Here is a 24080-nt window from a genome sequence, read left to right as displayed (position 1 = left end):
CATATTAACCGGGGGGTCAGACGAAACTAATGCAGAGTTATCTGTAATTAGTAAACATTTATTCAGATTGTCAAGCCTGCACCCTTTCCCCACCCCACCTCCCATCATTTTGTATATAAATTGGTTGTTTACCATTTGTTTTTAAGCAGTTCGTTTTAAAGCAACACTCAAGTGAAAAATGGAAGCAAAAATGAAAGATACGCGGAACAGCCTGTAAGCGTTGCTATTAAGGCAGATAAATTATTGACACGCATCAGATATTTCTAAAACATTTTTTTTTAAATCTTGCCTCTTTGTTCTCGCAGCAAATGCATAATCAGAGCCCTGCTGGATCAGACTAAGGGACCATCTAGTCCAGCAGTCTGTTCACATAGCGGCCAATCAGCCATTGCCCATGGTGCAACAGCACCCTCCCACCCATGTTCCCCAGCAACTGGTGCACACAGGGTTACTGCCTCTGATATTGGAGGTAGCACATAATAATTAAGGAGGGGGATTATTCTTTACAAGGAGAGTTAGGGAAAGTGACATTATAAGACAAAGATCAATACAACAGTTTACTCCAGAGGCACTGAACATTTTTTAAAAATGGAAAAGTGCCACTCATCTGGAAAATCAAGCCTCAAGAAAATCCAGTGAAGCCTATTTTGGGGAGATGGTGGAAACTAGGCATTATTCAATGGTGGGGGAAATGCTGAATTAAAAAGCCGAGGAGGCCAGATTTTTATAGAATCATAGAATAGTAGAGTTGGAAGGGGCCTATAAGGCCATGGAGTCCAACCCCCTGCTTAATGCAGGAATCCACCCTAAAGCATCCCTGACAGATGGATGTCCAGCTGCCTCTTGAAGGCCTCTAGTGTGGGAGAGCCCACCACCTCCCTAGATAACTGATTCCATTGTCGTGCTGCTCTAACAGTCAGGAAGCTTTTCCTGATGTCCAGCCGGAATCTGGCTTCCTGTAACATGAGCCCATTATTCCGTGTCCTGCACTCTGGGAGGATCGAGAAGAGATCCTGGTCCTCCTCTGTGTGACAACCTTTGAAGTATTTGAAGAGTGCTGTCATGTCTCCCTTCAATCTTGTCTTCTCCAGGCTAAACAGGCCCAGTTCTTTCAGTCTCTCTTCATAGGGCTTTGTTTCCAGACCCCTGATCATCCTGGTTGCCCTCCTCTGAACACGCTCCAGCTTGTATTTCAGTCTCCCCATTACCTTGGGATATGGCTGCCATTTCCAGAATTGTTACAGAACAGACACATACATCGGTTGTCCCAAATCATACAGCTCCACACCCAGTACATTGTTGTCGGGAACGAGGGTGCTGTTAGTCTTGTTCTTCTTGCGTGTTTCCCCATGGGGAATCTGGTCGGCAACTGTGTCAACAGAAGGCTGGATTAGATGGACCCTTGGTCTGATGCAGCAGGGCTCTTCTGATGTTCTTATGATGGCAAGGCTTCTAAGTCCTGAGGTACAGACCCTGGGGAAGACAGAGGCCGACTCTGTCCCCATAAGTACCCGGGCAACACTATAATAAGACCTAATAATGGCATCCACATCAGATGTTCATACACCTGCTCGTCTTCCAATGGCCCCATTCAGAAGTCACCTTAAACCATGGCTTTAACCACGGTGAATAAGGCTTTCTGGTTTTTAGTCTTTCACTCACAGTCTTCTGAACGGGGCCAATGTGTTACATGCCATCATTTATTAGCAATGCCCTACTGCAGAGGTGGGCTGAAAGGAAATGTCTAGATGTTTTGGACGTTAACTCCCAGCATTCCTAACTACTGGCCACACTGGCAGGGTCTTCTAAAACATCTGGAGATCTCCCTGCATTGTATAGAGAACGAACCGGCCAATCTCTGTGGAAAAGGGTAAATGGACACAAACCGGATATCTGCGTGGCAAAAGTGAGAAACCATTAGGGCAGCCTTCCTCAACCTGGGGCGCTCCAGATGTGTTGGACTGCAACTCCCAGAATGCCCCAGCCAGCACTGGCTGGGGCATTCTGGGAGATGCAGTCCAACACATCTGGAGCGCCCCAGGTTGTGGAAGGCTGCATTAGGGGAACATTTCAACTTCCCAAGACAGTGTGAATGATCTTAAGGCAGCCATTCTTGAACAAAGGAATTTCAAAGACAATTCATCTAGAGATTTTTTTAAAAAAATTACACTACATATATTATTCCGCTCACTGTTGCAATGATGTCTATGTTATCACCCAACAACAATGCCAACCATCAAAGTAATTAGCGCTGTCGGTACTTTTTGCATTTCAATTTCTTCTGACAACGCAGTTGACATCCTTCTCACCTGGCGCATTATATATGTATGTGAGTGTGTGCGCGTGCCAATTTGAGGTTAACAGTTGACGCATTTGATGAAGTGGGCAACGTCCATGAAAGCTTAAGGCATTATAAATTAATTCGCCTTTTAAGGTGCCACGAGAATCTAAAGTTTTTCTATCGCTTGAAAGAGGAAGTCAAACTAGCCGCCCTGGGGAAAAAAAGGCTTGTTCTACCCATCAACTGTGCTAAAGAATTGGAGAAAACAATTAAAAACTAGGTTGGGGAAACAGAAGGTAGATTTCGATGATCCTTTTTCACCTCATGACCTTTGCAAGTCACTGACCGAACTGAAAGAAAGCTTTATTATTTATTTATTTTATTTTATATCCCACCTTTTTTCCTCCAAGGAACCCAAGGCAGCATACATAATCCTCCATTTTATCCTCACAACAACCACCCTGTGAGGTAGGCTGGGCTGAGAGTCTGTGACTGGCCCAAAGTCACCCAGTGGATTTCCATGGCCGAGTGGGGACTAGAACCCGGATCTCCTGGCTCCCAGTCCAATATTCTAACCACTTCGCTGCATAGTATGATTCCTACTTCATGCTATCAATTTGTTCTGATTTTATCGTCCTATTATCCCAGTGATAACAGAGCAGGATACAAATGTTTTAATGCCTTGAGCACCATTGTGGAAGAGAGGCAAAATATGAAATGTAATAAATCCTAAGCAGACATTCAGGGTCTCGGGCATCAACGCCAAGCATGGCCAGGGAGCTGCTGAGGGACCACATCCCAGCATAGGCCCACGGACAAGAGAACCCTGGAGATGCACCTCTTTTTCATCACAGCAACCTGTTCGTCTGCCTCTCGCTCTGGCCCAGACAGAAAACTGTTTCTTTCTGAAATAGGATGAAGAGCAGCTGGTGATGCTGAGGGTGTGAAGGCGGACTCCCTGAGGGGAGGGGCCTTGCCCAAGGGGTCCAAACACCTGGAGCTGGCACTGCGGGCATTAACAGAGCGTCACCATGAAGCAGAGTTGATGCCAACGCGCAAGACAACAGCGCCACTTGCTGTCAATTAAAAACGCAACGCACTCTCAAGGAGTTTAATTGAATCTAACTTTCAGAGAACTCAGACACAGCAGAGGCAGCTGCATCCAAAAGGCCTGCTTACGAAATACAGTATAAAAAGCACAACCAGGATAAAACCACACAGCAAAATTGATATAAGATTGAAATACAGAGTTAGATCAGTAAAATTTAAATTAAAATTAAGTGTTAAAATACTGAGAGAATAAAAAGGTCTTCAGCTGGCAACGAAGGAGTACAGTGTATTATTATTCTTATTATTTATTTATATAGCACCATCAATGTACATGTAGGCGTCAGGCGGACCTCTCTGGGGAGCTCATTCCACAACCGGGGTGCCACAGCAGAGAAAGCCCTCCTCCTAGTAGCCACTTGCCTCAAATAGGTACCCCTTCACTTGCTTTCTATTACTTCTATTACTTGAAGGTATTACACTCTCTTCTGAGAATCAATCAATATATCCTAAGTATGCTTTAATTGAAAGTTAGCTCCATCAAAATCAATAGGGCTTAATTTAGAAAAAGTAGACTGGGCCAACTTAGGCCTCATTGATTTCAACAGATCTACTCCCAAGTATGTATTATATTGTTAAACAGTCCAATAACATATGTTATCTGGGCAGATGACATCATGTGAAAAGAGTAAGATGCCAAACAATGCAAACGTATAAATAGGAAACGCGATCGTGATACATTAAAATCACACTATGGATCTTGCACACGAAGTCTTACGATGTTTTCTGCAGCAAATGACTAAAAGGATGCATACATCGGATTTTTCAGGCAGATTATGTAAAATCCCACGGAATGAGGAGTGGAAGCCTACACATCTAACCAAAACTAAGCCTTCTCAAATTCAACGGGACGTTACTCTCAGGTAAGTGTTTATTTATTTATTTATTTTATTTATTTATTACATTTTTATACCGCCCAATAGCCGAAGCAGAAGCTAGTGTGCGCAGGATTGCAGCATAAACTGACCTTCTGAATTTCAACAAAAGGGAATGGCTGGAACTATGGAATGGTGGTGAAGTGAGAGGTAAAAGAGTGGAGAAATCTGAAAAGTCAGCTTTTCTAGATAGATCTTACCAAGAACAAAAGTCTTGTGACACATAGAATCATAGAATAGCAGAGTTGGAAGGGGCCTACAAGGCCATCGAGGATCAATTTATTTTCACCATTGTGGATGAAAAATGGTACAGAAATGCTAAATTCAGCCAAGTTTTTCAGAGGAAGCCTGTGGAAAAAACATGTAATGAGCACTGTTGACAAATACAGAGTTTTCAGCATACAATGACATGTGTTGTGAAAGGTGAGGGGTGAGAAGGAAGACACAAGCCAGAAGTACAGGGTTGTAACATAATTTATTGTAACAGACTGCTTAAAGTCTCCCAGGAGATCCTGTCTTGAACTACATCCTCTGTGGTTTGGGAAGCAGCATAGCATATATTTCAGGACAGTGGTTCTCATGGAGTGAAGGCATGGGAGAGAGCCCATCCCCAGAATGGAAGTCATGCAGCTGGGAGTTGTGCCTGGGCTTCAGGGCTGAGGCTCGGACCGCCGCCCCCCCTTCCTTTTCATTCTCCGCGCTTGTAGCTTTCCAGATGCGTCAGGATCCAGCCAGGTGGTGCCATGAATGCCACAAAGAAGATTGTTAGGGCAACGACGGACTCCTGTACAAAAGGCGAGACAAAGCAGTAACGCTCAGACAGCCCCAACATTCTAAGGTAGGGGGGTTGGCCCTCCCTCCCTGCCCCCCATCCCGTTAGCCCCCCACCCCCAAAGCACCGCCCCTCTCTTACCTTTGCCTCTATAGGGTCCCGGGCCCCATATCCCCCACCTTACCCCAGCAGCCTCCCTCCTCTCGACTCGGCTGTAGGCCCTTTTGCTGCAGCTCCCTGCCTGCCTGCCCCCCACCCCCCAAGCCCCCTCCCCTCTTTTACCTTTGTCCCTATGGGGTCCCGGGCCCCATATCCCCCACCTTACCCCAGCAGCCTCCCTCCTCTCGACTCAGCTGCAGGCCCTTTTGCTGCAGCTCCCTGCCTGCCTGCCCCCCACCCCCCATCCCGTTAGCCCCCACCCCCAAAGCCCCCTCCCCTCTCTTACCTTTGCCCTCTTACCCAGGCCCCATATCCCCCACCTTACCCCAGCAGCCTCCCTCCCCTCGACTCGGCTGCAGGCCCTTTTGCTGCAGCTCCCTGCCTGCCTGCCCCCCACCCCCCAAGCCCCCCCTCCCGTTAGCCCCCCCACCCCCCTTTCTTACCTTTGCCCCTATAGAGTCCCAGGCCCCATATCCCCCACCTTACCCCAGCAGCCTCCCTCCTCTCGACTCGGCTGCAGGCCCTTTTGCTGCAGCTCCCTCCCTGCCTGCCTGCCCCCCACCCCGTTAGCCCCCCACCCCCCAAGCCCCCTCCCCTCTCTTACCTTTGCCCCTATAGGGTCCCGGGCCGCCTTGGAAGTGAGGCCTCTGGCGACGCAGGCAGCCAAGCCGGGCAGCCTCAGCCCCTTCTTCAGCAACAGCAAGGACATGATGGCGAGGGCGAGCGAACCGAGTCACCTTCCTCCTCCTCCAACTTCTCCTCTCCGAATAGCGAGAACAAGATGGCGGCTAAGAACCGGAAGGAGCCCGAGCCGGCCAACCATAGAGAGACCGCACAAGCAAAACGGAACTTCCGTTACAAATCGGCCAATGGGAAGATTCCCACAGAGATACGAGGAAAGGTAGAGCGACACGCGCAAGCACAACTTCCGGTAAAATCGGGACGCCGCCATTTTGGGTATGGGAACAGGTAGTGGCACCGCTCTATGACTTCGAGTCTCTATGGTAACCCCTCCCCTCCTTCTCCCAAATATTGTCTTTTTATACCTTTGCATTGGTAAATAGTGTGTGTGTGTGTGTGTGTGTGTGTGTGTGTGTGTGTGTGTGTGTGTGTGTGTGTGTGTGTGTGTGTGTGTGCGCGCCCATTCAATTCTAGAGAATCGCCAGTATATGAAGACCTTTTGATTCTCTCAGTATTTTAACACTTAATTTTAACTTAAATTTAAATTTTACTGTTTTAACTCTGTATTTTAATCTTATATCAACTTTGCTGTGTGGTTTTTATCCTGGTTGTGCTTTTTATATTGTATTTCGTAATTGTGTTTTTAACCTGTTGGGTGTTTTATTGTGGTTTTAATTTTTGTGAACCGCCCAGAGAGCTTCGGCTATTGGACGGTATAAAAATGTAATAAATAAATAAATAAATAAATACATCTAAGGGTGAGCATATTACCCCAACATTAAAATCACTCCACTGGCTGCCAATTAGTTTCTGGGCGAAGTACAAAGTGTTGGTCATTACTTTTAAAGCCCTAAATGGTTTGGGTCCAGGTTATTATTATTATTATTATTAATTTATATAGCACCATCAATGTACATGGTGCTATACAGAGTAAAACAATAAATAGCAAGACCCTGCCGCATAGGCTTACATTCTAATAAAATCATAATAAAACAATAAGGAGGGGAAGAGAATGCAACAAACAGGCACAGGGTAGAGTAAAGCTACCAGTATAAAACTCAGAACCCGCGGGATCGCCTTCTCCCATATTATTATTATTATTTATTTATATAGCACCATCAATGTACATGGTGCTGTACAGAGTAAAACAATAAAATAGCAAAACCCTGCCACGTAGGCTTACATTCTAATAAAATCATAATAAAACAATAGGAAGGGGAAGAGAATGCAACAAACAGGCACAGGGTAGAGTAAAGCTAACAGTATAAAACTCAGAACCCGCGGGATCGCCTTCTCCCATATTATTATTATTATTTATTTATATAGCACCATCAATGTACATGGTGCTGTACAGAGTAAAACAATAAAATAGCAAAACCCTGCCGCATAGGCTTACATTCTAATAAAATCATAATAAAACAATAAGAAGGGGAAGAGAAGGCACCAAACAGGCACAGGGTAGAGTAAAACTAACAGTATAAAAGTCAGAACAAAATCAAGTTTTAAACGCTTTAGGGAAAAGAAAAGTTTTTAGCTGAGCTTTAAAAGCTGCGATTGAACTTGGAGTTCGCAAATGTTCTGGAAGAGCGTTCCAGGCGTAAGGGGCAGCCGAAGAAAATGGACGAAGCCGAGCAAGGGAAGCAGAGACCCTTGGGCAGGTGAGAAACATGGCATCAGAGGAGCGAAGAGCACGAGCGGGGCAATAGTGTGAGATGAGAGATAGGAAGGAGCTAGACCGTGAAAAGCTTTGTAGGTCAACAGGAGAAGTTTATATTGGATTCTGGAGTGAATTGGAAGCCAATGAAGAGATTTCAGAAGTGGAGTAACATACAGTCCGCCCTGCACACTCAGGTCCTCTGGGGTGAAGTTACTTCAGTCAGCTAAAACTAGGACGACATCAGTTTCCCAGAGGACCTTTTCTTCTGTCGCCCCTGGATTGTGGAATGGCCTGCCGGAGGAGATTCGTAAAAACTCTCTGTGTGATTTTAAGGCAGCTTTAAAGACTAGCCTTTTCCGGCAGGCCTATCCAGATCAATGTAAAATCAAGAATGTTTAAGATGTATTGATTCCTGTTCTAATGTCGTTCCCCGCCTCGATCCAAAGGGAGAGGCGGGTAAGAAATATATTATCATTATAAGTGCCGTAATGATTGCGCCCCCTTGTGGCCAATAGATGGGGTAAAGAAAAAGGGCGGAAGTGGTAAGAAACAGCTTCAACGGGGGGGGGGGGGAACGACATCACTTCCTGTTTGGACTTGCCCGGGGTCTTTACGGTTGTAGCCTTGTTGTGTCTATGTTTAGACAAGCCTTCCACAACCAAGCGCTTTCCAAATGTTTGGGACTACAAGTCCCATCAGCCCCAGCAAGGTTGGCCAAGGATGATGGGAGTTGTAGGCAAACGACGACATCTGGAGGGCACTCGGTTGCAGAAGGGCTGGAAAAGGTCCTCTAAAGTGGTCACCCTCTTCCTTTGCAACCCCACAATGCCCTGGAGTTCTTTAAACTAGGGTGATCCTATGAAAAGGAGGACCGGGCTCCTGTATCTTTAATATTTTATTTATTTATTTATTTATTACACTTATATACCGCTCCCATAGCCAGGGCTCTCTGCTTCAGTTGCATAGAAAAAGGAATTTCAGCAGGTATCATTTGTATATATGGCGAACCTGGTGAAATGCCCTCTTCATCAAGGTACAGGAGCTATACTAGAGTGACCAGATTTAAAAGAGGGCAGCTTTAACTGTTCTGATGAAGAGGGAATTTCACCAGGTTCCCCATATATACAAATGACACCTGCTGATAGGCTGGAGTGCTGGGCTGAAAACAACAGAATGAAATTTAATAGGGATAAATGCCAAGGTTCTACATCTAGGAAATAGAAATCATAGGCAGTTACAAGATGGGGGATACTTGGCTCAGCAATACTACAAATGAGAAGAAGCTTGGAATTGTTGTAGATCACAAGCTGAATATGAGCCAATAGTGCGATATGGCTGCAAGAAAGGCCAATGCTATTTTGGGCTGCATTAATAGAAGTATAGCTTCCAAATCAAGTGAGGTACTGGTTCCTCATTATTCGGCCCTGGTTAGGCCTCATCTAGAGGATTGCGTCCAGTTCTGGGCTCCACAATACAAGAAGGACGCAGACAAGCTGGATGCAGCAAGAGTGTTCAGAGGAGGGCAACCAGGATGATCAGGGGTCTGGAAACAAAGCCCTATGAAGAGAGACTGAAAGAACTGGGCCTGTTTAGCCTGGAGAAGAGAAGATTGAGGGGAGACGTGATAGCACTCTTCAAATACTTAAAAGGTTGTCACACAGAGGAGGGCCAGGAACTCTTCTTGATCCTCCCAGAGTGCAGGACACGGAATAATGGGCTCAAGTGAAAGGAAGCCAGATTCCAGTTGGACATCAGGAAAAACTTTCTGTTAGAGCAGTACGACAATGGAACCAGTTACTGCACAACCATCTGTCTGGGATGCTTTAGGGTGGATTCCTGCATTGAGCAGGGGGTTGGACTCGATGGCCTTGTAGGCCCCTTCCAACTCTGTGATTCTATGGTTCCGTGAAATTTCCTTTTCAATGCTACTATTAAAGATACAGGAGCCCTGTCCTCCTTTTCATAGGGTCACCCTATTTAAACTGCACATGGTCAAAGTTGACACTTCTCTGCCTCCTACCCATAATTCATTGCATTTGACACACACACGCACACACATATGCACAGAGCGGGGTGTGTGTGTGGCAGTTAGCATAAATCTGCAGTTAACTTGTTTTGGATTGTGACGTAGTACTGAGCATCTAACCAACAAATACAACAGGAAATAATGAACAACCTTGCCTTGATTTTGGCTATTGGGCGGCATAAAAATGCAATAAATAAATAAATAAATTTCAAAAGCAGTTTGCACGCTTTGGGCAGAAAGCAAGAGAAAGCCTTTGCCCTTCGACCAGCACCAACATTGGGCTTCACCCACCAGCAGCATGGAGTCCCAGACCGCTTATCCTGAACGGAACGGGGCGTCCTGACCCATCTCTGCGTTAATGCCCAGTTTAAAACAAACAAACTCAAAAAGGCATAGGAGTTACAGAATCCAAATTCCTGGAGGATGAGGAGAGAGATAGAGTTCAATGCTCCTTGTTTCTTCCCACTATGGGCAGATGCTGAATTATACAAAATGCCAAGTCTGCTTTCCCCAACATGGCGCCCTTCAGATATGTTGGAGAGCAAGTTCCATCATCCCCAGTTAGCACGGGGAAGGCTGTTCTAAGTGATGCACGGAGGGAACAAGTTATTTTTTAAAAAGTGCAGAGCACGCACTGTGGAGATGGGCAAAGACTGCAAACAGCTTGGATCACTGAACTAACAAAGCGCTCTACAAAATTTAATTAAAATTAAAAAAAGGGACAGACCAAGTTGCTTCCAGCATCCCAAGACAGTCAAGAAAGGGACACTACAAACACACCTGCACTTAACATACACATGTTACACATCACCTCCTAGAGATTGAACAAAGTGTTTATTTTTAACATACGAATAAAACAAAAACATTTTTTCTAAAAAAAAGTCAGCTTGTTCCCTTTGATTCCAGTGAAAGTATTTGTTTAGAAATGTAAATACCTTAAAAAGTATTCTAAAAAATAAAAGGGGGGGGGAAGAAACCAACAAAAAATGCAAACCAAGGAGGGTAGATGAAGAAAAATAAAATTAAAAGAAGCACAATGCACAATTGTATACAATGCAGACTTGTTAACAATAAAAATATAAAGTAGTAAGCATGCCAGATTTTAGGAAGGAATAAAAGACAGGTGAGTTAGCCAGGGCAAATCACCTTTTCTTGATTGGGGTGGGTGGGGAGGGGGGGAGACCCATTTATAGGGATACTAAAAGTCCAAAATAAATCAAATTGCTACGTCAAAGGTTATTATGGGGGACAAACGTCCAGAGAACTCTTAGCTTCGCCACAGTTCAAATGCCTAAGAGCTGGATGCTCCAGAGACCATCCTACCACGTCAAACAAAAAAATACAAAATCAACAGCGATATTGCCCTTGTAATAAAGCAACAGGTTTAGTTAAGAAACCTCCTTATTCAAGAATCCAATGATACGTTAAGAACAACAACAAAGACGACCTGGTCATGCGTGTTTTAAGCGAGGTCCAAGTGTTTCCAAACCGTTACAGGCTGTGGAGCAAGGTCTGGAGGAGGTGGTGGTTCATGGGTCTTGAGGAGAAAAGACCGGGCAACCTCAACCGGATGCCCTCCAGATGCGTGGGACTGCAGCCCCCATCATTCCCAGACAAGCATGGCCAACAGTGAAAATGATGGGATTTGTAGTCTCACGTATCTGGAGGGCACCAGGTTTAGGACGGCTGGTCTAAAGTCTTACTTTTAGAAAGAAAAGGGAATACATCCAAGGTGAGCAAATGCCCCATTCAAAAGAAAGACTCCTTTTGCCTCAGCTTGGTCCTACTGGTACGGGAGCAAGCCACACGAAACTGGGCTCCGGCTTTCCCGTTAGGTTACACTGGGCAGGGGATGGTCCTGCACAAACCGAGGGCGCACTAAAGAACCCCCCCAGCCTGTCTGTACGGCCTATAATCTCAGAGGCAGCACCTGGACCAGCTCAGCTGACTTCCCTTGGCATGATTTCATACCTGGAAGTTGCGCCAAACTTCCCAGGAGGTGCCCTGCTGTCGGGGCAGGGTCTGTAAGGGTCGCCCAACACTTCTTATCCTGGAGAAACAAGAGTTTGCCCCCAGGAGCCTCTGGGATAACGCAGAGGCCTCCTGAGCAACCGTCGCTTCCTGAGGCAGGGGGTGCCCTGCAGAATGGAAATGGCGCTTGCCCAGCTCTCTCACGGGCTGCTTTCGAAGTCGGTGCCAGTTCCTGGGCCTTTCCGCAGTGCTGACGGCCGAAAGCCATACGAGAGCTCTTATCTCTGGAAGCTAAGTGACAGCATGTGACTCTAAACAGACCCCATTTCTCACCTTGCAGGCATTCTCCTCTCCACCAATTTCTGGACCTAGCAAGGGGGAGACGACAATGACGACGTAGGGCCAGGAATGGGGAGATCTGTCCCCCACCCCATCCCACATCTGATCCCCAGACGCTCAAGATGTTGGCCAAGCCTCCTCCAGCATGCTCAGCAGCCCTTCTCCCTTAAATCTCAAATGAAAAGCCATCCATAGAAGAAGCCCCCTGCCCCCCACAACCCACCTTGGCCTTAAACATGAACTCTTATCATAATCACAAATCCAAACTTGTGGGGCTCCAATCCAATCGTCAAGGAGGAAAAACAAAGAGATACTCTCTCTTTGTTGAGATGCAATTCAACCACCAGGGCCATTAATTATTATTATTATTATTATTATTATTATTATTGTTATTAAAAGGCTTTAGGTATTGAAAGGAACAAGTATCACAGGGGTGAGATTAGCTGGCGTTTAAGTTCACCCACACACACACGAAAAAAACTTGGGCAAACCGCGATGCCAGAGAAGGAGCACCCATTTTGCAAAGGCAAAGAGACACACCCTGAGATGGAAGTGAGGTCTTGAGGTTCTGGCTGGTGGGAAAGGCTCGTCAGGGCTCCCAGAAGCCCACGTGCTGAGAGAAGGACGCAACCGGTGATTGGCTGGCAGCTCCTGAATTGCTTCTGTGTTGGAAGGTTGAATGTGGCTCTGCCGTGGTGAGCAGGTCACGGCAAGGGCTAGCTAGCCAGAGACATGCAGAGGACGGGGCAGTGGTAACAGCAGAAGCGGGTTAACATCTGGTGGTGTTCATCCGAAACAGCAGGTCTCAGATGTGGCGGCTGAGCCCCAAATGGAGCGTGATGAAAAGGGGAGTAAGATTTCACATTGTTATGCCATCTCACAGGGATGGGAAGAGAATGCCATGGGTTCAAGGGTACAGCCAGCAGAAGGAGTAGCCCCTCTGCTTCCAGTGAAGCTTCAGGGCAGTGTAAAGCCCAAGTTTCAGGGGGAAAAAAATCTTTAAAAACCTCTCTCTCTCACACACACACACACACACCTTACTTGCTTTGTAATATACAGATCTATAAATGTCACTGCAGCTGGTTACCTTTAAAATGTGGACCAAAGAGGCTGCAGGGCAGCCTGGACAAAGAATTCACGGTGTGTGAACTTGCTCTTGCACACCTCCTTCAGCTGGGCATTTCAGACACCAAAACAATCAGTTCTGACACACCGCTTCTGACTTGTGCAAGCAGTTTGCTCCAGGTTGTGTGCGGACACAGAGGGTCATCTGTGCAGCTTGCTTGAGTCAACTCGTAAAATCCTGCAGGGACGCAGACTCGGGGATTCACCATTTGCATCAAAACTTTCCCCCACATATACAGGACGAGGGGCAGAAGCCCAGGGGGCCATCATATGGATGCAAAGCATTACGTAAGATACGCTTCTAAAAAATCTCTATGAAGCTATCCCATCCCATTGCAAGAGCTGTTCTCAACACACATCCAGGAGAAATCCAAACAGAATGGAATCAGAGAAGGTTTTCCCAGCTACTCGACACAGGGAATCATGTCCAATGAACTACACACAGTAGTTCTCTGGCAAAGTAGCAGTTCCAATCTTTGCAATGTTCAAGGAAGAGAGAAAGAGGGAGGCACAGATCAATGCAGACGAAGAAGGGTCACATATCTGGACCTGCCACTCCAATAACGGTTCTGTAAAACTCACAAAAAGCAAATTCTTCATCCGCCCTTAAGCTTGTAGAGCGAGTTATCCTTCCCGCTCACTTTGGGGAATAACCATGTCCTTAGCTGCAGAAATATGACCTTTAGAAGAGTGTGGGGGAGACCTGCTGCCTGGATTCACACCTTCAGTTCAAGGCCAAAGGTCAGCACGATCTAGCACTAGGCCCAAGGATTAGGCTTGACTTCGGTTTCCAGAACCTCCCATACGGAGGAAGATGTTTCATCCTGGTATTCAGGATGCAATAGAGGAGTCCGCTTGTCCTGGATTGGGAGTGTAGCAAAAAATGGAGGGCGGGGGCAGGATGAGGCAGAGAAAAATCAAGGAGAAAGGCAGGCTTACGTGGAGAGAGACCCGGATTCTTATGGAGCGCAACGGACATCTTCAATGGCAGCAGCCTCCACAGTGACCGCCCAGGTGAGCGTGTTGGCTCTCACCAAATTTTGTTCTTCGGCTGAGGATTTCGTAGGAGCAGTCATCCCCACAGCATCCAGACATGCTAGGTGAGGTATCGTCGATTTCAAACCTGAAAAGGGCAGGGGGCGGGGAAGAGGAAGGTCACGTGGGGACCGTCAGCTGGCACTTCATCAATGCTGGAAATTTATTTATTTATAATTGCATTTATATCCCGCCTTTTTTCCTCCAAGGAACCCAAGGCGGCGTACATAATCCTCCTCTTCTCCATCTTATCCTCACAACAACCTTGTGCAGCCAAATCACAAACAACTGTTTCATGGCCCCACTCTGACATCAGCCCCCATAGTACGTGGGACTTGGGGAGCCGTGCGTTCCCAACCCTGCCTTGGCCTAAAATATGGTCAAGTAAGCAAGCAGGTTAGCAGCAAGCTCTCACCTGCCGAAAAGGGACAACCTTTCCCCATCCCAACCCATCCCCACCCCTTCCCACCTTTTAATCCGGCGGAGGAAAAGAATTAAGCCCAATTCTTACTGTAAAGCTTCTCTGAAGAACTGGTAGGCCCCGTGATTGTGTTTAAATACTGTTAACATGACTTTCTTCATCTGTGTGCTAAGAAAAGTCAGGGAAAGGCCCAGGTCAACTTGGTACATGACTGACGCAGGAAGAAAAGAAAAGCTCAAAGAAGTTCCTCACACTTCTCTAGAAGGTCATTTGGATTAATTTCTAATTCTACGTCAAAAGGGAGGTTATGATATACACACATGGTCAGATCCGGGTGGAATCCTTTACAGCGTGCATCTGAATTTATAAATTAATAAATGTATGTATCCAAAGTTACTACAATACACAGGATGCAGGGTGCTGAATTTGAGGCTTAGCAGTATCCAATGCGCCATGCAGTTTTGGAGCTCTGAAGTGTGGTTAACTTTCCCTCCGGATCAAGGCGGAGTACAACATAAATGCAAATGCCATAAAATACATATAATTAAAGCATTTAAAACTAATACATTATTAAAAGCAGCACATTATTAAAAGGCATCTTAAAATTCAACTGGGTAGGCCTGCCGGAAGAGATCTGTCTTGATCGCTTTCTTAAAATCCGGAAGACTGTTAAGTTGACGAATCTCTCCCGGCAGGTCATTCCATAATCTGGGAGCAGCAGAGGAAAAGGTCCTCTGGGTAACAGTTGTCAGCCTTGTTTTTGATGACTGGAGTAAATGCTTCCCAGAGGACCTGAGTGTGCGGGGCGGATTGTACGGGAGAAGGCGATCCCGCAGGTAACCTGGACCCAAACCATGTAGGGCTTTAAAGGTGATAATCAAAACTTTATACTTCGCCCGGAAACTAATTGGCAGCCAGTGAAGAGATTTTAAGACTGGTGTAATGTGGTCACCCCTAGGTGTACCAGTGACCAGCCTGGCTGCCCTATTTTGGACTAGTTGAAGTTTCCGGACTAGGCACAAAGGTAGCCCTACGTAGAGCGCATTGCAGAAGTCGAGCCTCGAAGTCAATCCTATTTCATAGGCAGAATGTTGTATTTTAGAAGTGGTTTAGCTGTTTATACATGTTGTAAGCTGCCGTTAAGAGGTGCATAGGCACTAGAAGGATGAGGTGTACATTTTCATATAAACAGATTATTATTATTTTTAAAAAAGCAAAATCAACAAGAAAGGAGAATCTTCTTAGGGGTGCTCTCACAGTTCAATCTACATTTAACATGCAACGCCTGACTGGTGTAGAAAAGCTTTTAAACTTGGGAGCACCTCTTGTCAACGCCCACAGAGCCTGCCTCAAGTAGGCAGGCCTGCTGGGATGGCCACCTTAAGACACAGAGGGACTTGCGTTCCAGAAAGTACTTACCCATTTGCCACGAGCTGCAGTATCTGTATGAGAAATTTGCCTAGACCTTTCCTTCTCACTTTGCTTTCCAGCTGCACTTCGTAGCTGTGGGGCGGGGGGGGGGGGGGGGAAGAGGAGAGAAGTGTGAACCCCAATATACATACACTGTTCTACCATGCCCCAGACTTGAAACCCTCCCATCATGTTTGATGTTTTGCTTTAAAGCGAAAAACGCCAAACTGGGGAGTTCTCCAAATTCAATAACTTCTTTACAGCTTCAACAAAGCTCTGTCCGTAATGTATAAGAGCTTTCAAATACTCAAGAACTAATAAAATATTATTTAATGCTTCTAGAGCACCTGGAATTTTTAAAGCACTGTACAGATATTGAAATGTGACGGTTCATGCCTGCAACCTCAAAATCGAGTAGGCATGATACGAAAGGAAAAAGCGATGGGAGGGAAGAGGAAAGCAACCACTGGAGCGGGGGGGGGGGGGATCTACACTACTGCTTTTAAAGCGCTTTGAAAACGTTTTGAAACCTGTATATGCAGTGTGTCCTGGGCCCCAACAATTGTCAAAACTGTTATAAAGCGCTTTAAAGCAGTAGTGTAGATCCCCCCCCCAGCTGACTCTTCACTTTTATAATGTTGCATTCATAAGAACATAAGAAGAGCCCTGCTGGATCAAACCAAGGGTCCATCTAGTGCAGCATTCTGTTCACACAGTAGCCAAGCAGCTGCCCACAGGGAACCCAAACGCAGGACAAGAGGCAACAGCACCCTGTAATTGACCGTGTTGAAATTGAAATAAGTGCAACTTCTGAATCCAGGAATTGAAGTTCTGTAATCCTCCAGGCTTTGCCCCTGGAAGAAGTACAGCAATTCATGCAAGCGAACCTGGCTTCTATAAATGATTTAGAAACATACACCAGGCCAGACTATTTCTCTATTCTGACTGGCAGGGGCTCTCCAAAGTCTCGGGCGGAGAAGGGACTTTGCCTATCATTGGCTACCTGATGCTTTTAGGTGGAACTCCCAGGGACCGAAACTACAGCCTTCTGTATGCAAAGGATCATCTACAGTATACTAATAGCAAATGCAGGAGCAGAATAGGGCTACTGAGACACAAGGGGGGGGGGACATCACCATACTCGAGAGAATCCCAAGTTTTGTCAAAGTAGAAGACTAAAGTTAAAAAAAACAAAAACAAAGAAAAGACCAGTTCTGGGCTCCACAATTCAAGAAGGATGCAGACAAGCTGGAGCGTGTTCAGAGGAGGGCAACCAGGCTGATCAGGGGTCTGGAAACAAAGCCCTATGAAGAGAGACTGAAAGAACTAGGCATGTTTAGCCTGGAGAAGAGAAGATTGAGGGGAGACAGGAGAGCACTCTTCAAATACTTAAAAGGTTGTCACACAGAGGAGGGCCAGGATCTCTTCTCGATCCTCCCAGAGTGCAGGACACAGAAAAACGGGCTCAAGTGACAGGAAGCCAGATTCTGGCTGGACATCAGGAAAAACTTCTTGACAGTTAGAGCAGTACGACAATGGAATCAGTTACCTAGGGAGGTTGTGGGCTCTCCCACACTAGAGGCCTTCAAGAGGCAGCTGGACAACCATCTGTCAGGGATGCTTTAGGGTGGATTCCTGCATTGAGCAGGGGGTTGGACTCGATGGCCTTGTAGGCCCCTTCCAACTCTGCTATTCTATGATTCTATGAAATTTCCTTTTCAATGCAACTATTAAAGATACAGGAGCCTTGTCCTCCTTTTCATAGGGTCACCCTATTTAAACTGCACATGGTCAAAGTTGACCAACTCTGCTATTCTATGATTCTATGAAGAGGCGGATATCTTTTTGTATGTTTGATTATGACCATTATATAATAGTATCCTCAGACAGCATATGTCGGGGCTGATGCAAATATGATTCACCCACAGTAGAAATACATAAAAATGTTTGTTTATTTTCCACTTTATATGTGGGTTTTTGTGGTTGAGGGCTACGCGCCCTGATTGTGTCCTGTTTCTCCACCCGCCCCACGTTGACAGTGCTAACGTGCAAAGCGGGACGACGTACCAATAGAGGACCTCGTCCCCACATTCCACATCAAAGCGGAAGTGCGAGAAAGCCACGGGAAGGGAGCCCTCCTCCACAGCGATCAGGTACCAGGCTCGGTCGTCTGCCATCTCGTCTCGCTTCTCCCGGTCTTTCCAGCCCCACTCGCTCTGCTCGTACCTTCGGAAGCAAGCATAAAAAAAGAGAGAGAGAGAGGGGAAATGGCAGCTTTGAAACTCCATCCCTCAGGAAGAGGTCAGCGCTTTGGAGATACTACTCACCATAATAAGTGGCCTGTATTGCTGCCTAGGAGAGGTAGGGAACCGCTGTGTACTGGGCCTTGTTTAGAACCCTTCCCCCCTTCTCCATCTGGGCTATGAGCAGCATCTCTGGATGGCTACTGGGCAAACTCTTAAGGGGGACACAACTATATCGCTGCTAGAGGGACAAGAAACGACTCTGGACGCCGTGCAACTGCATTTCTACCCAGACGAGCCATCTCCTGCTGCGCTCTGCAGGCAGCCCGGCTTATTCAGTTCCCCCTCTCCGCACTGGCATCCGAATCAAAGGAAGAGCGGCAAAAAGCTCCCCGGCCTCACTACTGGGAGGGAAGGTTTTGCAGCAGCCTGTGATGATGGGAACCGGCGATCCCAGGGATTGAACCTGGAACCCTGTCCATGCTAAGCATAGGCTCTATTACTCGGGGAGGGCATTTCCCACTTCTTCCCGTCTCCAAAACTGCCTCCCAGTTCCCCTGAGCACCCCTCAGGCCTTACAAGGTCTGCATGTTTGTTCTGGTTAGTTCAAAAGCCCAGTCGAGTGTGGCCGGGTCCAAGCTGGAGACTCGTTTACACTCGATGGAGACATTTAACCTGCAACGAAATAAGAGAGAAGGAAAAAGAGATGCCGTTAGGACCGGGAGCTGTGGGAAAACGCGCCTGGTGGCTAAATCCCTGGAGTGGAAAGCCAGAGGTGCCAGGTATAATTGGTATTGGGGAGCAGCCAGCTGTTGGCATGAAAGGAGGTTCTTGTACGTTACTTATCATAGAGAACAGAGGCTGGAGAGTTAGGCATGGACCAGGAAGATCATAGAATCATAGAATCGCAGAGTTGGAAGGGGCCTACAAGGCCATCGAGTCCAACCCCCTGCTCAATGCAGGAATCCACCCTAAAGCATCCCTGATAGAGGGTTGTCCAGCTGCCTCTTGAAGGCCTCGAGTGTGGGAGAGCCCACAACTTCACCAGGCAACTGATTCCATTGTCGTACTGCTCTAACAGTCAGGACGTTTTTCCTGACGTCCAGCTGGAATCTGGCTTCCTTTAACTTGAGCCCATTATTCTGTGTCCTGCACTCTGGGAGGATCAAGAAGAGATCCTGGCCCTCCTCTGTGTGACAACCTTTTAAGTATTTGAAGAGTGCTATCATGTCTCCCCTCCATCTTCTCTTCTCCAGGCTAAACCTGCCCAGTTCTTTCAGTCTCTCTTCATAGGGCTTTGTTTCCAGACCCCTGATCATCCTGGTTGCCCTCCTCTGAACACGCTCCAGCTTGTCTGCATCCTTCTTGAATTGTGGAGCCCAGAACTGGATGCAATCCTCTTGATGAGGCCTAACCAGGGCTGAATAGAGAGGAACCAGTACCTCACGTGTTTTGGAAGCTATACTTCTATTAATGTTCTGGGTTTAAAATCCCCCAGGCCTCAAAGAATAGCATAGAACATTTACTCACCCATTTCTGTCATATTTCTTGAACACCGGAAAGGGTTCTAAGGGATCTCCAAGCTATGGAAAGAAAGGGAGTCACTAGAGAAAGCCAGATTTTGATGTCTGCGGAGTGGTCAGGCAAAGAGGTACGTTTCAGTGGCTTTGAATTTTCACTTTGCTAAAATGTTTAGCAACAATGCTTCCAGAAGTGAAGTTACTTTAAGTGTTTTAAATCCCAAGCAAAAGCTGCAGCTCAAAAGGTGCTAAGAAGTTGCCTTTTCAAAATCTCGAAGGGGGAAATGAAGTTTAAGGTTTTGATCATTTTGTTCCCAGCCAGTCAATAGGAAACAGCTCCCTCCTTTTAGGGAGTTTCTCTGCATTTACCCATTAAACAGGTTTATAACGTTCAAATGTTTTTAATGTTGTTTTTCTTGTTGCAAGGTTTTCTTGTTTTAACAGGCTGAGCACACAACGTTGATGGCTTTTTAGCAGATAAGGTGGTATATAAATGTTAATAAAGAACAATAAATTAAAGCAAGAGTATTTTGTGGATCCTGGCTTTTCTCCAAGAAGCTTCACACACTTACACACACACACTTACATCTTCACAACAACCTTACGAGGTAGATTATGCAACTGATTGGGTTAGGGCCACCCAGTGAAGTTCCTGGCTGAGTGGGGATTTGAACCCGGCTCTCCTCGAACCTAATCCAACATCCTAACTGCTGCACCGTGCGCAGGGGAGGAGGAGAGAGAAAAAGGCTCACTTTATTCGCAGCTTCCACCTTGGCACAGACAGCATCCATAGCTGCGCGTTCCTCCAGTCGCTTCTGCTTCTTCTCCTTCCCTTTACTTGACTTCCTCTGAAACAAGAAGGGTTGAGAGTTCGAATCAAGCCACATCCGCATGTAACACAGCTCAACTGTACTCATTTCAGCATGAAGTGTGGCTTCCCCCAACATCCCGTCAAGCACTGCTGTATGTTATGCTCCAAGCAAAAACAGGGGCAGAACGGAAGGTGTACACAACACTGACTCTGCAGTGGGTTGCATCTGACCCCCACCCACCCCACACCCCATGGATTACGCCAAACCAGAGGATGTTGTCAAACAGGGAAAGCTATTCCCTATTAGAGCGATACAGCAGAGTAAAATAAATAAGACAAAAGTGGCCCTGATTTGCAATTCCACAGCTTTATCAACTAAACCTTTTGTGAATTAAGTCAATTAAGGCTTGCAGACATAATAATAATAATAATAATAATAATAATAATAATAATAATAAGAAGAAGAAGAAGAAGAAGAAGAAGTAGTTGTGAATGAACTAGTGAATTGCTTCATGCTGTGCTTCCTAACGAAGCACCAACTTGGCAAGTCTGCAAGAGCCTTGCTCAGGAACGCTGGGCACTGCCAAGAACGTCCAGCTGACAGGTCACTGAAAGCTTCTTTAAGTGTAACAGAGGCCTTCCCAAACCTGATGTTCTCCCATGTGCACTAGACTGCAGCTGCCATCGTTTCATGGGGACGCTGGGAGCTGCAGTCCAAAACATCTGGAGGGCATCCGGTTGGGGAAAGCTATGACACAGTTTTTCCTGTTTTGAGATTGCTCCTGCCTAGGAAATTTTCTTATAAGTGTGCAATGCAGCCTTGAGAGCCACAGGGAATAAAACCTTAGAAGAACAGAAGGCAGGCCTCCCACTTCAGGAAACAGCATTCCAAACTGTGCCAGCTTTTCCCACCTTCAGTGCAGTGAGCCAACAAAAATCTGACTTGGAAATATTGCCATTAAAAAAAAAAGAGAGAGAGAGAGAGAGACTTGCTTTTGAAACGCTGTAAAGCTTTGCCAGGCTGGTGAGTCAGTGAATGCCAGCAGTGGCGAGCCAAAAGCACGTGTTTAACCTCAACACAACCCTTCCACCCCACGAAAGTTCAAGCAAGGACGTCCAGTCCTCACACCTCCAATGCGTGGCTGGTTAGGAAGCCAATTCAGAGTTTGAGCCCACCAGGGAGAAAGGGGTCCAAGAAGATTGACAGTCAGAGACACACACAAACAGATGGGAGCAGAACACAGTGCCTGCATCCTTCTGGTATGAACAAGACCTGAACCCCATTCCACACACACACACACACACCCAAATTAGAACATAGATTGCGTAAATCTTCTGGTTTGAATCAGCATGCATGCATGCACAATAGAAATATTTTTTAAAAAAAATCCCTTGCAGGTGCTACTGTGTGTGTGTGTGTGTGTAGATGCTTACTCCAGCTCAGAGGAGAGAGCATTTGATTGACATGAACTCTCCTGCAGTCTTGCAATGTAAGTGCACAGAAGAGCTATCTGTCAGTTCACACATACCAGTGGATGTAATTTGTGGTATGTCAGCAGCCTGAAAAGAAGACAGCAACACCCCTCTCCCCATGACCCCAAAATCCCCCCCATACACACACACACACACACACACACACACACACACACAAAACCATCTCTCTTCCAGTTTATAGACTATCCCTTGCCAAGTCAACTGCAACTGCAGGCAACTTTTGTGCACCACAGGGAAATAGGTAAGCAGTGATGGCAAACGTGAGCTATGACATGTTTTAAGACAGGGCTCCTGTACCTTTAAGAGCCAAGACAGGCAATGGAATTTTAGCCACTGCAGCTTCTCTCACCCTTGCCCAAACCTGGCATCTAAAAAGTTGATTTTGACTCCTTTAAAAAAAATCATACTAAAGCTGCTTATGTTAATATCTAATCTAATATCAACCTCCCGCACCTTAGCTCTGAGTTCCAGGCTCTTAGTGTCACCCAGGTACTGAAACAAGGAAAATCCCTTTCAGCAAGCAAAAACATCGAAGCTTTAAAATGCATCTGTGCCAATTTAACATCTATCTGTGCAAATCAGGGCACATCTGTGCCCTGATGTGCCATCTGGATCCAGAAAGCATGTGAAGGCAGCATCCAGGTGTGAGAAGTGTACTGGTTCAAAAAGAAGCTGGTTCTATTACAGGCCCTCCATAGCATCCATATGGGAAGAAACTGGCGTATTTCCTTTGTTATGATAATAATATGTGTTGCTGTTGTTGTTGTTTTTAAAAAACACCCTTTCATTGTTTAAGTTTTATATGTAAATCCGTTTCTAAATAAGGATTAAACTTCCTTTTTTCTTTTTGGTAAAATGTGGACCGCCGTTGTGAGAAGTTGAATCGCCTGATGTCACTTCCCAATTCTTCTTCAGATCCTAATTAACTTTAAGCTCCCCAGTATTCTCCTTTCCCCCCTTCACTCTGATTACCCATTTCTTCCCTCTTTCAAACTGACTTTAACCACTACCACGCCCATGCTCCCCATCCTCAAACCTCCTGACATTAACCTTAACACACACACCCCAGTCTCAACCCCCTTGACTTCCTCCCAACCTTATCTTACCCACCCCCAATTCAGACCCCCCACAACCAGACCCCCAAGACCTCCCCCTCACAACACAATACTTTTAATATCGACCCCTTATTTTTCACCTTCCCTATGGCGAACCCTCTATCCACATATTCCTCCCCACCCCCATATATTCCTCTCTGTGTTCATACAATTCGCTTCCCCCTCCAAACTGCCTATATAGACACCCCCCTCGTAAAACCTGACCCTAGAGTTATACTACTCTAACCCTTATTCCTCCATTCTCAAAATCCTTCATAATTACCTTAACCCCTCCCATGTTGTCCCCACCACCCTCATTTTAACTATGAGCCCCCCCCACATCCCCAACTCTTCCCCTCCCTGCATAATTACTTTAATATGCCACAAGAACCCCCCCCAGACTTAATTCGCTCCCTCCAACCTTTCCACCCACCCCATAGCAGCCCCCCCCCAAATTCCCCTAATCCCACCCCACTAACTTTACTCTAGGGCTACATTAACCCAGACGACCCCCCCACCCCACACAACTTAATATGACCACAATTGACTCCCCCCAGTTCCCCCCCACTTATTTTTCTCCCCCAAAACCAAACTTTCCACCACCCCACATGACCTCTAAGCCCCCCCACCTTACTACAAATAGCCCCTTACCATAATTCCATTACCACCTCAGCATTGACCCCCCCAACTCCCCTCTTATTTTCCTCTCTCCAATGCAAAACTCCCCCCCCAAAAAATACCCCCCCTCCTGCTTTCAGCCCCCCCTCCAAAACATGCTCCCCCTAAGTCTCCAAACCCCCCCTTTCTCGAGGGGTCTAGGCCTTACTCACTCCCATGGTGATGACGACTACGAGCCCCCCCACAGTATCCTCAGAGGGGGGGGGAAGCGAAAGGGAGAATAATTAAAAAAAAAAAGTATGCCGCTACTGCGCCTGCGCAGGGCCCCAAACGGCGGGGAAGAAAAGGACAACCAAACAGCACCTGACGCACAAGCGTGGAGGTGGGAAACATCTAAAGGAGAGAGGGGAGGGGGGCGTGCCCGCGCATGCGCAGCGCCGG

The 24080-nt window shown here is 46.5% G+C and overlaps 1 protein-coding gene across 2 annotated transcripts; it reads right to left on the bottom strand.

Annotated features, from left to right (window-relative positions):
- Positions 1-5906: 5906 nt before the first annotated feature.
- On the bottom strand, positions 5907-23935 carry NAA40 (N-alpha-acetyltransferase 40, NatD catalytic subunit). 2 transcript variants are annotated; one of them, XM_063145858.1, is made up of 9 exons: positions 23852-23935; positions 20375-20470; positions 19633-19685; positions 18682-18777; positions 17927-18085; positions 15869-15952; positions 14540-14617; positions 13933-14116; positions 5907-5982 (listed from the first exon to the last, which is right to left on the bottom strand). In XM_063145858.1, the coding sequence occupies exons 1-8, from the start codon at positions 23855-23857 to the stop codon at positions 13975-13977; spliced, it is 714 nt and encodes a 237-aa protein (XP_063001928.1). In that variant the 5' UTR covers positions 23858-23935; the 3' UTR covers positions 5907-5982; positions 13933-13974. The 2 variants fall into 2 exon arrangements, with proteins under 2 accessions (XP_063001928.1, XP_063001927.1); XM_063145857.1 differs by lacking the exon at positions 5907-5982 and having other exon boundaries at positions 10420-14116; positions 23852-23934.
- Between the last annotated feature and the right edge of the window lie 145 nt (positions 23936-24080).

This window comes from Elgaria multicarinata, chromosome 21 (assembly GCF_023053635.1).
Source record: "Elgaria multicarinata webbii isolate HBS135686 ecotype San Diego chromosome 21, rElgMul1.1.pri, whole genome shotgun sequence".
NCBI lineage: Eukaryota > Metazoa > Chordata > Lepidosauria > Squamata > Anguidae > Elgaria > Elgaria multicarinata.
Note: the sequence above shows the minus strand (reverse complement) of the source record. Positions and strands in the feature narration are given on the sequence as shown.